Here is a 14,121-nt window from a genome sequence, read left to right on the forward strand (position 1 = left end):
ACATCTGCGACGTACACCATATCTCATGGCAACGCCAGATCCTTAACCCACTGAGCGAGGCCAGGAATCGAACCCGCAACCTCATGGTTCCTAGTTGGATTCATTAACCACTGAGCTACGACAGGAACTCCTCTACTTTTCTTCTTAGAACTCACCAGAGTCTGTCATCGTAGACTAGATTGTGGGTTCATTTGATTAACATTTGTCTCTCACATTAGAATAAAAGGCCAGATCCAGGACTATGGTTGATTTAGCTCTTCATTATTTTCCCCCTGATGCTATGGCGGGTGCCGAGCACATAGGGGTGACTCAACAAAGATTTGATGGGGATGGACGGATGGATGACTTGATGGATGGATGGAAAAAGTAACTATGCCACCAATTCACAGGATGAAATCCAGACAAATCCCTTCTCTCTGAGCCTCAACTTCCACGTATATAAAATGGAAATGACGTCACAATTCTTTTTTTAATTTTCCCACTGTACAGCAAGGGGGTCAGGTTATCCTTACATGTATACATTACAATTACATTTTTCCCCCAGCCTTTCTTCTGTTGCAACATGAGACAATTCTTGATGGTGGTGAGGATGAAACAGTTACTGCGTATTTAAAGCATCCACCCGGTCCTTGAAGCATAAAAAGTATGCGGGCATGAGGAGCCCCCACCATTCCTCCTTTTCCTCATCGTGCTCTCGAGCCTTTCTTTCCCAGGGGAGGGCAGATGTTGTCACAGCTGGAGTCGACTCACCCTTTGACAGGTGGGCTAGAGGTCAAAAGAGCTCCAGGGGCCACCAGGACCACCAGTTACCCTAAAAGATATGGTTCATTCACGCACCCTTCTTCAAGGCGGGCTCCGTGCCAGGGAGGAGACAGACGCTTGCTGCCTTAACACAGTGTGACAAGGGCTGTGACAGAAGTGTGCATGGCACCTGCATCGTCAGAGCAGGCAGGAGGGAGCCATAAATCCTTCCTTCCCAGGGAAGCAGAGAAAGGAGGCCACAGAAAGGAGGTGACATTTAGCCAGAGCATGACAGATGAGGAATTTGCCCAGGCCAGGTGGAGAGGGTGTTCCAGCCAGCGGGAACTCGGCGAATAAAGAAAGGCAGGGCAGCCCAGACAGAGCACGGGCGCAGGGTGAGCGCGTGGGGGGTGGGGCAGGAAAAAAGGAGCACCCCGACGTTCAGGTAGGATTTCTGCATGTCGGGAACTCTCCTAAGAGTTATGTGCGAATTACATGATTTAATCCTCACGTCACGTGATGCTCTTTTCCTCAGTGACAGACGAGGAGACCGAGGTCCAGAGAAGCTGAGCGAGTTTCCCGAGCTAGTAAATGATGGACTCTGCGTGAGTTCGTCACATTTAGTGGAAAATTTCAAGTATGTGTAAAAGGAGAAGGAATAACACAGTTATACATCCCATGTCCATCACGTGAGCTTTAACCCATGACTGATCTTGTCTTAGCTGGACCGCTGGTGCCTTCACAGATGTACCCAAGGTCACAAGTCGGCCCATCCAAGGGTTCTTTCTCTTGTATTATGTCCGTGATGGGGAAGGCCAGGCCAGGCGCACTGAACTGGGGACTGCGGGGAAGAGGCTGCATTCACTTGGGGCCACGGAGCTGGGGAAGGGGTCCAGGCTGCCAAAGTCGGAGGCCAGAGAGACCAGCCTTAAGACTGCGGGGGGCAGAGAGAAGGACTCAGGAGGGAGGCTTGGGCCCCCAGCAGGAAATAGGGCCCCTGCTGTGAAGCTGGCTGCGAGGGGCGGTGGGCAGCAGCCAGCTGGGCTCTGAGCACCTCTGGACCACCACGCTGGCAGCCACTAAAAGGATGGAGGGCCAGGGATGGCCTGACCCCAACAGAAGTGCGGAGGAGGTGGGAGGGCAGGGAAGGTGGGCGCACCTACACCTCAGCCTGTGTTTTATTTCCACCCAGGCATGTTCAGACCCCACCACCCCCAGTCCTCACTGGCACGCCCAGCACTAGGCTGAAGCACGAGATGAGTATGACTCGTGTGAGGTCACTGTCCTCAGGCCACAAGCATCCAAAGGAAAGAGCTGGGGGAGTTCCCATTGTGACTCAGCAGGTTAAGGACCCGACGTTGTCTCTGTGAGGATGCGGGTTCCATCCCTGGCCTCGCTCAGTGGGTTAGGGATCCGGTGTTGCCACAGCTGTGGCCTAGGTCACAGCTGCAGCTCAGATGCGACCTCTGGCTTGGGAATTTCTGTATGCTGTGGGTGTGGCCAAAAAAAGAAAAGGAAAGAAGTGGGGGAGATAAGAGGTTGGTGTTCTAGGGTCTCCTCTTCGGGATCCAGGGGCCACACCCCCAGCCCTCCAGTCTCAACTCTTAGACTCCTGGCACGGAGTTCCCTCAGGCCAAAGGCAGGTGCCAGCCCGACTGCCCAGTCTTCTCTGATGACCCAGAACTTGTCCGGGCCCAGCAAGCCACAACTCAAGGGCCGTAGGACGCCAGGGCCAGTGTGCATTGGGTGGCTGGGGTGGAATGTGGAACAATAACAGCAAAAATGCTGTTGAGACAAATGACCAAAAAAAAATGACATAGCCAGGGACAAGACCTTGGCCCAGCTGGGGACAGAATCTTGGAATAGCTGGGGACAAGACCTTGGCCCAGCTGGGGACAGAATCTTGGAAGAGCTGGGGACAGGACCTTGGCACAGCTGGGGACAAAATCTTGGAAGAGCTGAAAATGGAATTTTGAGACAGCTGGGAATAGAATCTTAGGACAGCTAAGGACAGAATTGTGGGCTCTATGGCTGGGGACAAGCTCTTCAGGCAGTGGGGAGATCAGGGAGTAGGCCTATGGGTCAGCTGGGAGGCAGGAGCTGGGGGCAGAGGGAGGCAGAGGCTGGGAGGAATGGGGAGGCGGCGGGGGAGGCTGACCCCAAGTCTCACGCCACTCCCTTTCCCCCGGCACAGACAACACGGCTGCGGTGCACACGCAGCACCTGGGCTTCAACCGGCAGGAGCAGGACGTGTTCTTCCTGCCCATCCTGGTGGTGGACAGCGGGCCACCCACGCTGAGCAGCACGGGCACACTCACCATCCGCATCTGTGGCTGCGACAGCTCCGGTGCCATCCAGTCCTGCAACACCACGGCCTTCGTCATGGCCGCCTCCCTCAGCCCGGGTGCCCTCATCGCCCTCTTGGTCTGTGTCCTCATCCTGGTTGGTGAGTCGGCCAAGAGCCAGTGCCCCCCAGCCCCACCCCCGGGCCAACCGGCCCCCGTCCTCGGGCCCCGCATTTCCTCCCCGAGTGGGCCCCGTCGAGTCTCACTTTCCCTCTCCCGGCAAGGAGATTCCCTGACTCTTCTCCCACATTCGAACATGCAGCTCCTGCAAGAAGCAAGAAGCATCCTCAGAGCAGCCCCAGGAGGAGTCAGCCCCCAGCTGAGATTAAATTCGTACTGGCTCACCCTCTCCCTGGCCCAAACTCTCCCTAATTTTTAAAAGCCGAGAATATTTGTGTGTGTGTGTCTTTTCTAGGACCACACCCGCGGCATATGGAGGTTCCCAGGCTAGGGGTTGAATCGGAGCTGTGGCCACTGGCCTACACCACAGCCACAGCAACGCGGGATCCGAGCCGCAGCTGCAACCTACGCTACAGCTCATGGCAACACCAGATCCTTAACCCTAAGGCCAGGGATAGAACCTGCAACCTCATGGTTCCTAGTTGGATTCATTCACCACTGAGTCACAACGGGAACTCCAAAAGCCAAGAATGTTTTTTAAAATTCTCTCATGTCAGAGTTCCCGCTGTGGCACAACAGGACCAACGGCCCCTTGGGGGCTCTGGGACGTGGGTTCAATCCCTGGCCTGGCCTGACACAGTGGGTTAAAGATCTGGCGTTGCAGCAGCTGCAGCATAGGTTGCAACTGTAGCTCAGATCTGATCCCTGGCCCGGGAACTCCACCCGCCGAGGGGCGGCCAAAGACTCAAAAAGAAATCCTCTCACGTCTATTGTCCTATTGTGTTCTGTACATAGTGCTTTTAGTAAAAAGGCTCTTGTGAACCTCACAACATTCAGCCAGATAGATCATCCCCATTTTTCAGATGAGGAAACCAAGGCTCAGGGAGGTGGGGTGGCTCGCTAAAGGGGACCCGGTTAGTCTTCTGACTTGAAATGAGGTCTTTTTGCCCTGTGTTCCCTGCTCCTTTAACTCCCCCACCTGCTCTGAATCTAAACCAGGGATAAAACCCTGGGGCCGTGGGGTAAAATCTGAGGACACTTGGGGAGGGGGCACAATCTACTCTGGTATCAGGTGCACCAGCAGCCAGTTGAACCCCCAAAGTGTCCCCAGTTCTTCACTCAGTGATGGCAGGAAGTCAGAGAGGAGAGGAGATGCTTGCTTAGAAGGCTAAGAACTGGGGCATTCCTGTTATGGCTCAGTCAAGGTTCAGGAGCTAAACTGGATTCAGGTGGCCATAGTGCCACCTCCGGCCATTGAAGCGGGGACGGCCTCACTCGGTCCCGACTGCTGGACTTGCGGGAACAGTCTGGGCTGGAGGAACTCAAGGCAGGGCTTCCTCGCAGATCCGGGGTTTGCTCAGTTCCCTGGGAGATTCACCTCGCTGCCCCCCCCCCCGCCCTGCCTCCCCGGGACCCCTTCAGCCTCTGCAGAGCCCCCCCCCCACCGCAGCCTCCTCCCAGCTGGGAGCCACGCCTCCTCCCCCCCCCCCCCCCCGCCCCAGCCCATGGCTCAGAAACCCTTTTTCCAGAGGGTGCACTTTACAGCAGTTTCATTTTCCGAGGCAGTGCAAACAAATTTCTGCCTAATTGCCCACAAACGAAGAAAGTGCACATCAGTGCTCTAAAGGTGACGGGCGGAATCGCTGATCAGGCCTGGCACATCTGTCGCCCGCCGCCCGAGCTCCCCACCATCTGCTCTCATGGGCATCCCCCTCCGCAGCTCCCGGCCTCCAGCTCCGGAAGCTGTCCATCCATTTTTTCCGCTTCTCTCCTGACACCTTCCCTCCCTCCGACCTGTCCCCGGATCCCACCTCCTTCCCTGTCGTGAGCCACCTTGTTAGGTCGTGAGCCAGCACCCTGCCCCATGGCCCTTGCAGCTGGTTCTGGCCACTGGCCTGGCCTGAGCTGTTGGGAGCAGCAGGAAGAGTCTAGCTGACATGACAGGCAGCATGTGTCTGTCCATCCATCCACCCGCCTATCTATCTAATTCTCTCATTTGCTCATGGATTCCTTATTTATCCATCCAAGCGTGTTCCTCCATGTGCTAAGTTATTCTAGGCACTGAGATTCATCAGTGAATGAAAGAGACAAGAAGCCCTGAGTACCTGGCAAGTTGGGGTTGCCATCGCTGAGATGGGGAGACTGCGGGTAGGAAGGGGGAGAGATTATTATTTCGAATTTGGACATGTTAAGGTTGCAGTGCTCCCAGTCAACCCCGAGGACTTATTGGAGAGGAAATTGGATGTACAATCTAGGTTTCAGGGGAGAAGTCCAGGCTGGAGGCTGCAGTATGGCGTTTGTCAGTCTCTAAATGGAACTGAAAGCCACGAGACAAGGAACATGCCAAGAGAGGGCGTGTGGATACAGGACCCAGGACTGAGTCCTGAGACATCTGATGGCAGGAAGTCAGAGAGGAGAGGAGATGCTTGCTTAGAAGGCTGAGAACTGGGGAGTTCCTGTTATGGCTCAGTAGGTTAAAGACCCAGTGTTGTCTCTGGGAGGATGTGTGGTCAATCCCTGGCCTCACTCGGTAGGTTAAGGATCCAGCATTGTGGCCAGCTTGGATCCGGTGTCATTGTGGCTGTGACATAGGCTAGCAGCTGCAGCTCCGATTTGACCTCTAGCCCAGGAACTTCCATATGCCACAAAAAAGAAGCTTGAGGACCGGTTATCAGTGAGGTGGGAGGAGGAAGAGAAGGCGGAGCCCTGGAAGGCAAGTGAGCCAAGAAAGGATGAGTCATTCATTTGCTCATCCTTGCATCACTCAGATCTCCATCCTGTTCTTCATTCACTCATTCATTCAACAAGTGTGGTTCTCGTGCTTACTGCGTGCCAGGCCGCACCCGGGGGGAACATTCCCCAGGTCCTCAAGGTAGTTCGCAGCATGGGTTTTGGGGTGAGGCGAGACCAACATGGTAACACAGTAAGGTCTGGCTATGATGGAGTCGTGGCTTTCCAACTTAAGCTGCCTGTGCATCACCTGGAGGCCTTATGGGAGCAGACTGCTGGGCCCCCACCCAGGAGATCTAGGGCGAGACCTTAGAGTTTGTGTTTCTAACCAGTTTCCAGGAGATGCTTGATGCCTCTAGTCCAGGGACCGAACCAGGGTGATAGAGAGGGGAACCCCTCCTCAGGGGAGCTTGGAGGGGATGGTCCTGAGCCTGGCCTGAAGCTCTCAGGGAAGGGCTCCTGCAGGAAATGGCTTGACCTGAGACTCAAAGGGCTGACAGGGCGCTCAGGGTTTCTGGAGTGGGCAGAGGAGGGAGAGAGTGAAAGGTCAGGGTCAGCCACATTTCATTCCCCCCGCCCCAGACCTCAGCTGCCCCTGTTCCACCCCTCAGCACCTAGGAACCTCACAGGGTTGTATCTCTTCATAGGGTTGAAGAGGGAGACCTCAGAGATTGGGTCCCGCCCTCCACACCCGTGAAATCTCTTAACACTGCTCTCTGTCCCCACCCCACCCTCAGTGGTGGTGTAGTCTTGATTTGCACACCTCTCAAGATGGGTAGCTCACTACCTATCCAGATAGCCATCTCAGTTCCCAGACTGTGAGAAAGCTGTTTTTGCACAGAAATCTAGGAATCTTGCATGAGCGTTTAGGCCGAACCGGCTCTGCTGGGGAGGAGGGGCGGGGTGTTCCCCCGACTGCCCTGGGCAGGGCTTGGCCCTCATGCGCTCACCTCTGTCTCGTGCACAGTTCTGGTGCTGCTGATCCTCACCCTCAGGCGCCACCACAAGAGCCACCTGAGCTCCGACGAAGACGAAGACATGCGGGACAATGTCATCAAATACAACGATGAGGGCGGCGGGGAGCAAGACACCGAGGCCTATGACATGTCGGCGCTGCGGAGCCTCTACGACTTCGGCGAGCTCAAGGGCGGCGACGGGAGCGGCGGCGGGGGCCCGGGCGGGGGCGCGGGGAGCCCCCCGCAGGCCCACCTGCCCTCGGAGCGCCACTCGCTCCCGCAGGGGCCGCCGAGCCCGGAGCCGGACTTCTCAGTGTTCAGGGACTTCATCAGCCGCAAGGTGGCGCTGGCGGACGGGGACCTGTCGGTGCCGCCCTACGACGCCTTCCAGACCTACGCCTTCGAGGGCGCGGACTCCCCGGCGGGCTCGCTCAGCTCGCTGCACAGCGGCTCGTCGGGCTCCGAGCAGGACTTCGCCTTTCTCAGCAGCTGGGGCCCGCGCTTCCGGCCCCTGGCCGCGCTCTACGCTGGTCACCGCCCCGACGAGGAGACCCCAGCCTCCTAGCCCGCCCTCCCTGTCACCCAGGACCCGACTGGACCCCAGGACAAAGCACGTCCCCTGTTCATCCCCTTCCCCAACCCCTCCTACCTTCCCGGGACGGCCAGAAGGCGGGGGTGGGGGGACTTGTTGGGGTTGCACTCCCCGACAGCAGCCCTCCCCTGGAGGAGGAGGGGTGGGCAGCTTTCGCCCAGAGGTGCGGGCATCACGACCAACGTCATTAAAACTTCTACGAGAACGGGCACTGCCTGGCTCTGGGGTTAGACAGGGAGCTAGGGCGGCGTTGCTCCCTCCTGGCTTGGACAAGAAGCCTGGAGGGAGGATGCTCCCACGCTCCCCAGGTAACCCCCATCAGCGTTAAGAAGAACGGAAAGGCTGTTCATTTACTAAGCGCCTACTGTGTGCTGGGACACTGCAGAGACCATCCGAGTCGTCACAGAAACCATGAGGTGGGTCCCTACAGGTAACAGGTGGAGAAAGCCACCCAGAGAAGTGGCTGTGACCTAAGGACACTTGGCTGGTGTATGGTGGAGCCATGGCACCCACCAGCTACCTGGCCTTGGGCAAGGTACCCCACTTCTCTGGGCCTCAGTTTTCCTTCTACGTCAAACAAGGCAAATAATGAACCTACCTCGAAGAGTTGTGAGGATAAAAAGGGTTCACAGGTGTCAAGTGGTTAGGACAGTGCCTGGCACATAGTAGGTGTTCAATAAATGGTAGCCTTTGATGCTGTTACTATCTTTGTCTTTATTAGAAGCCCAGCATATCTGCCTCCCCCTTCTCCCAACATCCCCAAGGGAGGAGAAAATGGGCCATCAGTGTCACTCTTCCTCTGAGCGGGGAGGAGGGACGTCCCCAGCAACTGGACAGCCTTCCAGAGGCTTGGGCAACACTGGAGTGGGACCCCTGGCAGGGGTGCCAGCAGAGAACAAGGTGGGCTACTCCAGGACTTGGATGAGAGGGGAGGGTTGGCGGGAAATGGAGGGGTCAGAAGCCACTGGGTGTGGCGGGAACCATATCTATTTGGTCCGGGAACCCAGCAGTCTCCCCATCCACGGACCCCAAGTTAAGAACCCCAGGGCTAAGTCACCCCTCAGAGCCTCCAGCTCTAAAACCATTTGATTGCAAGGTACAGGTTATTTGTCCTCCTACCTCATCCCCAAGTGATTCATTCATTTCACATTGATTGTCTTTGAATTCTAGCTCCTACTAGGTGGGCAACCTTCCTCGAGGTCTGTAACTGCTGAAGCCTCAGTTTCTTCATCTGTAAAACAGGGCTAATGAGAGTCCCCTCCTTAAAGAGTTGTTAAGAGGCTTAGGGGAGATAACAAATGTTAAGCTCTGATCTCAGTGCCTTCCTGCCACATCGAAAGTGCTCAATAAATGCTCATGCGCCTTACTTTTTACCCTCCCAGGGAGCAGTCATTCATTCCCACCACATTTGTCAAGGTCCACTGTTGACAGATCCAGAGAGAGTCATTATGTCCTGAGTGTCTTACCTGTATTGTCTCAGATACTGTCAGCCCCGGTTCACAGGTGAAGAAACTGAGGCTCAGAGAGTAGTAACCCACTCAAGGTTACACAGAGCGTTTAAGTAGTTCTTGCCTTCCAGGAACTCAGGGCCCAACCGGGTGGGGGCAGGAGGCAGGGGGCCAGAAGCAGCCAATAGCAATGCTCTGGGTAAAGAGTGGTGGCAGAATGGACAGAATAAGGTCCTGGAAATACTGAAGAAAGAATAATTCCCAGCGGAGGTGACTCCAGCAGGATCTTGAAGAATGAGTATGAGGTGTACCAGATGGCCAAGCAGGCAAAGCATTCCAGGCAGAGAGAAGAGCATCCTCAAAGGCTGGGAGCGGGGGAGTGGCCAGAAGCATGTGGCGGCTTTGGGAGAGGCGTGTGGTCCCCAGGGCTGGGTTGCTGGGTGAGTAGAAAAGGCTGATTGGAGGAAGACTGAGAAAAGACTGTGAAGGCCAGGCCAAGAAATGATGCTTTGCTCAACTTGAACAGATCTCCTAACAGCCGCTGAGGGCTATGGGGTGAGTGTGGTTGGCCCGAGTTGGGGCATCTCGGGACCATCATCCATATTGGAGCCTTAATCCGTGGTTGCTGTAGCTCATGCTACAAATGGGTGTTATAACTTGGGGACCCGGGGGGATTCTAGTGATCCCCTCTCTGGCCCACGTGGGCCCCACTCTGCATACAGAATCCCAGCAACTCTCGGGTGGTGTATTGCCACCTTCCTTGTAGAGAGGGAAGCTGACGCCCAGACCCAGAGGAGTGAAGTGACTGGCTGGCCACCCAGCTGGTAGGGGACAGAGCTGGGACAACACAGGACCTCTGATTCCAAGTCTGTGTTCCTCCCACATGTGCCAGTTGCCTTGACTTTGACCCTGCCAAGAAGGAGATGAGAGGCAGGTTGCATGTCTGGAAGGACAAACAAACAGAGTCATAAAGACCCTTGAACATCCTGTCCAAGCCCCATATGTGGGGAATGACTTTCTCAAAGTCACACAGCATTAAAGATCTTGCCAGAAATAAAAACTGTTATTCATCCAGAGCCTCTAGCTCTTCTGTTTTCCAGCTGTGTGACTTTGGACACATTGTTTACCCTCTCTGTGCCTCCGTTTTCTTACTCATAAAGGACACACATTAGAACACCTACTCCATAGGGCTGTACTGAGGAGAAAATGCAGTAATTACGGCTGACACTTCCCAAGCATTTCCCACGCTTGAAGCACTTCAAGTGAATTAACTCCTTTAACCCTTCATCCCCCCAATGAAGTAGCCCTCATTTTATAGGTGAGAAATGGAGGCACAAAAATAGTTAAGTAACTTGCCTAAGAGCAAACAGCTAGTAAATAGAGATGCCAAGATTTAATGGGGGTGCTCTGGCCCCCAGAACCTCCACTGTCCGCAGCACACACAGTGCCTGACACAGAGGAAGCACGGGTCACGTGGCCTGCACATATCTGGTGTCAGTCTCTGTGTCCTGGGAGAGTTTGTTCCTCCACCACCGCCGTCCTGTACAGCCCGTGGGAGTCCTCAAGCCTCCCTGGGGGATTGCAGCTGATCCCCAGGTGGAGGTGGGGAGAGGTAACGCTCCCCTGGTTCCCTCTGCTTCCAGCTCCTGCACGGCACCTGTCATCTCCACTGGGCCCTGAACCAAGCCAGGAGTGAAATACGTGAGTCCAGCCCCTTCTCTGGGTTCTGCAAGGTTTCCACCAAGGCCCAGCGTTTCGTGAGCTTTGTACGTTTTTATGATGATCTGGGGTCACAGACAAGGGCCTCATGGTGGCGTAGACAGCCTTTGGCCATCCGTCACGTTGGTTCCCACCACGTTGCCCCACGAGCTCCGTTTTCCTCTCCCTGTGTTATCCAGGCTCTATTTGGGCACCCCTACCTCTACCAAGGAGCTCAGAAAACAAAGAGCCTTCCCTTTACCACGTCTGCCCTCCTTTCAAGGCATCTGGGAAAATGAAAAGAAAAAAAAAAAAATGTCCCTTTTGTTGTCACCATCTCTATCACTGTCATCAGCACGGGATAAAAGGGCATCCAGGGTCATGAGCAAGAATTGATGTACAATTGGCCAAGAATTTTAGAACTGGGGATATTAATGACAATGGTGGTAACAAGGATGATGACAGCCCCCTTCCATGGCACTTGCTGCATGCCAGGCGCTCTTCTAAGCCCTGTAGGTAATTATTACTAAACAGGTAAGACCTATGGAGGGCGGACTCTGTTTACCATGTGGAGCCCCGTTTTAGAGACGAGGAACCCAGTGCTCACAGACGGGGAGGGCCTGGCCCAGGGACGCAAAGCTTATAAAGCCCGGGACCGTTTCACACCCACCTGGCCACGAATCTGTGCAGAACAGGACAGTTCGCATTCAGAGTGGAGTTTCTGGGGGAGTGTGGGGAGGAGAGAGGAGCGGTTGGCCAGAAGGGGAGGCAGTTCAGACAGATGGCAGAGCTGGGGCGCACGGTGCCTCTCCAGTAGGTACCCGTGTGTGCGCGTCTGCACGTGGTGGCAGGGGCATGGGAAGGCAGCGCCCAGCACACAGGTCAAGAACTAACCTCCCACCTCCTGCTTCAGGCAGCTCAGAGAGCAGGCTGCTGTCAGAGGGGGCGGCTGAGTGCTGCATCCATCAGCCAGCCAGCCGTCATCCTGCCCACCCCCGGGTCACGAATCAGCAGCTCCACTTACCTCCTGCCAGCAAGCGCTCTCAGGCCAGCTCTGTCACTGGCCGCTGAGCCTTTGGAAAATGTAACCCTGTCAGCCCTCACTCGGAGGCAAGCGTGTTCACGCTTCAATGCGCTGCACCCGCGTGGACCCGCACGCCCACATACTCCAGCCAGCACGTGATGCGGGCACGTGTGTACCTTCAGACATGTTCCTAGCTGGGGGCACAGTGCAGACACATGCACACAGAGCATTTCCCTGCAGTTCTGCCCATGTGGTCACGTGCCAGCATGCCATGCATGTGCTAGAGGCACCCTCTCACGTGTGCACACAAATTTGTACACAGAGCATACATGTACCTTCCATGGCTGTGTTCTCTTACATGCATGTACATACATGTCCACGAATACCCTTCGGGCGGGCCATTACATTTCCCCATTCAGGCACGCACTCGTTCACAGACTCACATGGGTCCCCAGACCCTCCCATGCAGGTACATGGTACCCGTATGCTTATCCCCTTGGACCTGCCTGTGCATATGAACTCAGAGCTCCATGCACGCGTGCACAATGCAAATGCATATTTGCATGCATGTGCAGGAAAGCGTGTGTAGCCTCAGGAAGCATCAGGTACAAACTCTACATTCAGCTGCATCATGCCCATAGGTGTGTGTGCATATGTGAGCCCGTAGGTCTGTGTGTACATAATATACATGCTCACAAGCATCTAACTAAAAGGCGTCCTCCAGCAAGTGCTTGGATCCACAAGGACACACACACGTGCCATGATATATACCCCCACGTGTCTGCCTGTCTACACGCATGTACCTCCACTTCCACACCACGTGTCCACTGGCACCTCACCACCTCCGGTCCACGTGCGCCTTCAGGTGGGCCCACCATGGTCCACCCATAGCCGTGCCACGTGTGTCAAACTCCGCACACAGGCATGCACGCAGATAGCCACGTGCCTCTGAAGCCCATCTCCACACGTGTGTGGGGTTAGAGCCCTGGCACGTGGGAGCACACACTCCCCCTCTGGGGAGCTGCCTGTCCCAGCCCCAGATTGTCAGGTGTGCTGGGGACAGCAGGCATGCTTCCCACACACAGAAATCGCCACTCACGCAGAATTGCATCTGCTGCAAACTTCTCATCTGCTGTGCAAATGATGATTAAATGTTATTGTGCAAGAGAAAACGGCAAGGAGGGATTCATTAGCTTTATTGTCAGAAAGGACTCCATGGGCTCCAGCTCCCATCTCCGAGGCTGGCTTAACCCCCTGTGCGCTGGGAGCGTTGCGCTTGTAGAGAATGAAGGTCCCAGAGAGAGAGATCCCAGTGCTGGGCCCATGTGAGCCAGCTGGGCGCAGAGAGCCCTGGGGAGAGAGTCACACGGGTCCAGGTGGCTGCTGCAAACCTGCCCCTCATTTGCTGTGTAGCCTTGGACTTGTTTCATTCATCACCTAATCTCTCACCCCTACCTTGTCCCAGGGAGGTAGAAATACAGAGGCCATGGCCCCTCCTGGAGGCACAGGGTTCTCAGATAGAGAAGGGCCTTCCAGGCTGATGAAACAACTTAAGCAAAGGCTTGAAGGCTGGGAGACATAGTAGCAGCACAGGGCTTGTCCAGAAATACTGGGCCTTGACAGGTCAGATGGAGGACAGGTTGTAAAGAACCCAATAAACCCCTCCCAAGACCTTGGCCTTTTCCCAAGAATGAAGGGGAACCATGAAAGCTATATGGAAAGGGTGGACCCATAAACTACAGGGCGTCCAGTTACATTTGAATTTCAGATAAATAGCAAACAGGAGTTGTAGCATTAGTATGTCCTAGATATTGCACAGGCCCTACTTATGCTAAATAATGTATCATTGTCTATCTGAAATTCACATTTAACCGGAATCCTGTATTTTTATTTACTGAATCTGGCAACACGATGTATGGATTTGCATTTTAGAAGGATCACTCTGGCTGTCATGTCCAGGGTAGATCAGAGGATGAGAGGAGAGAGAGGGAGACCAGTAAAGAGGTGAGGAGCTCACATTCTCACCTTCTTTAATCAGAAAACCCCCAGTTTTTAGCTGGGCCCATGGCCATCTACAAAGACTGCATTCCCCAGTCTCCATTATAACCCTGTATCACATGGACTGAGTCCTGTCAACACAATCCAAGCAGAATTGTTAAGTGGCAGCTTCTGGGAACACCTCCTTAAAAGACTGTTGACCCATGCATTTAGCCTCTATTTCCCACTCCTTTCTCCTTTCTGCTGCCTGAACACAGCTCAGATGGCTGGCACTCAAGCAGCCACCTTGGACCATGAGGGCACATGCTGACCCTATGGATGCCAAACTGAACTAGAGGGAGACTTGGTTCCTTTGAACCTCATGGAGCCACCGTACCAGCCCTGAACTGCCCCCATCCACACTTAGTTTACATGAGAGAGAAATACACTTACAACTTGTTGACGTTACTGTTACTTTGGTTTTCTCTCC

At 54.8% G+C, this 14,121-nt stretch overlaps 1 protein-coding gene across 1 annotated transcript in view; it reads left to right on the forward strand.

Moving 5' to 3' along the window:
* Positions 1 to 8,189, forward strand: part of CDH22 (cadherin 22) — a 75,611-nt gene extending 67,422 nt beyond the window's left edge. Inside the window, exons 10-11 of the mRNA XM_047770294.1 lie at positions 2,936 to 3,187; positions 6,904 to 8,189. Of these exons, the coding sequence (XP_047626250.1) occupies positions 2,936 to 3,187; positions 6,904 to 7,457 (806 nt within the window). The 3' untranslated portion in view covers positions 7,458 to 8,189. The remainder of the gene's footprint in view (positions 1 to 2,935; positions 3,188 to 6,903) is intronic.
* Positions 8,190 to 14,121: the final 5,932 nt, after the last annotated feature.

This window comes from Phacochoerus africanus, chromosome 3 (genome assembly GCF_016906955.1).
Source record: "Phacochoerus africanus isolate WHEZ1 chromosome 3, ROS_Pafr_v1, whole genome shotgun sequence".
In the NCBI taxonomy this organism is placed as follows: domain Eukaryota; kingdom Metazoa; phylum Chordata; class Mammalia; order Artiodactyla; family Suidae; genus Phacochoerus; species Phacochoerus africanus.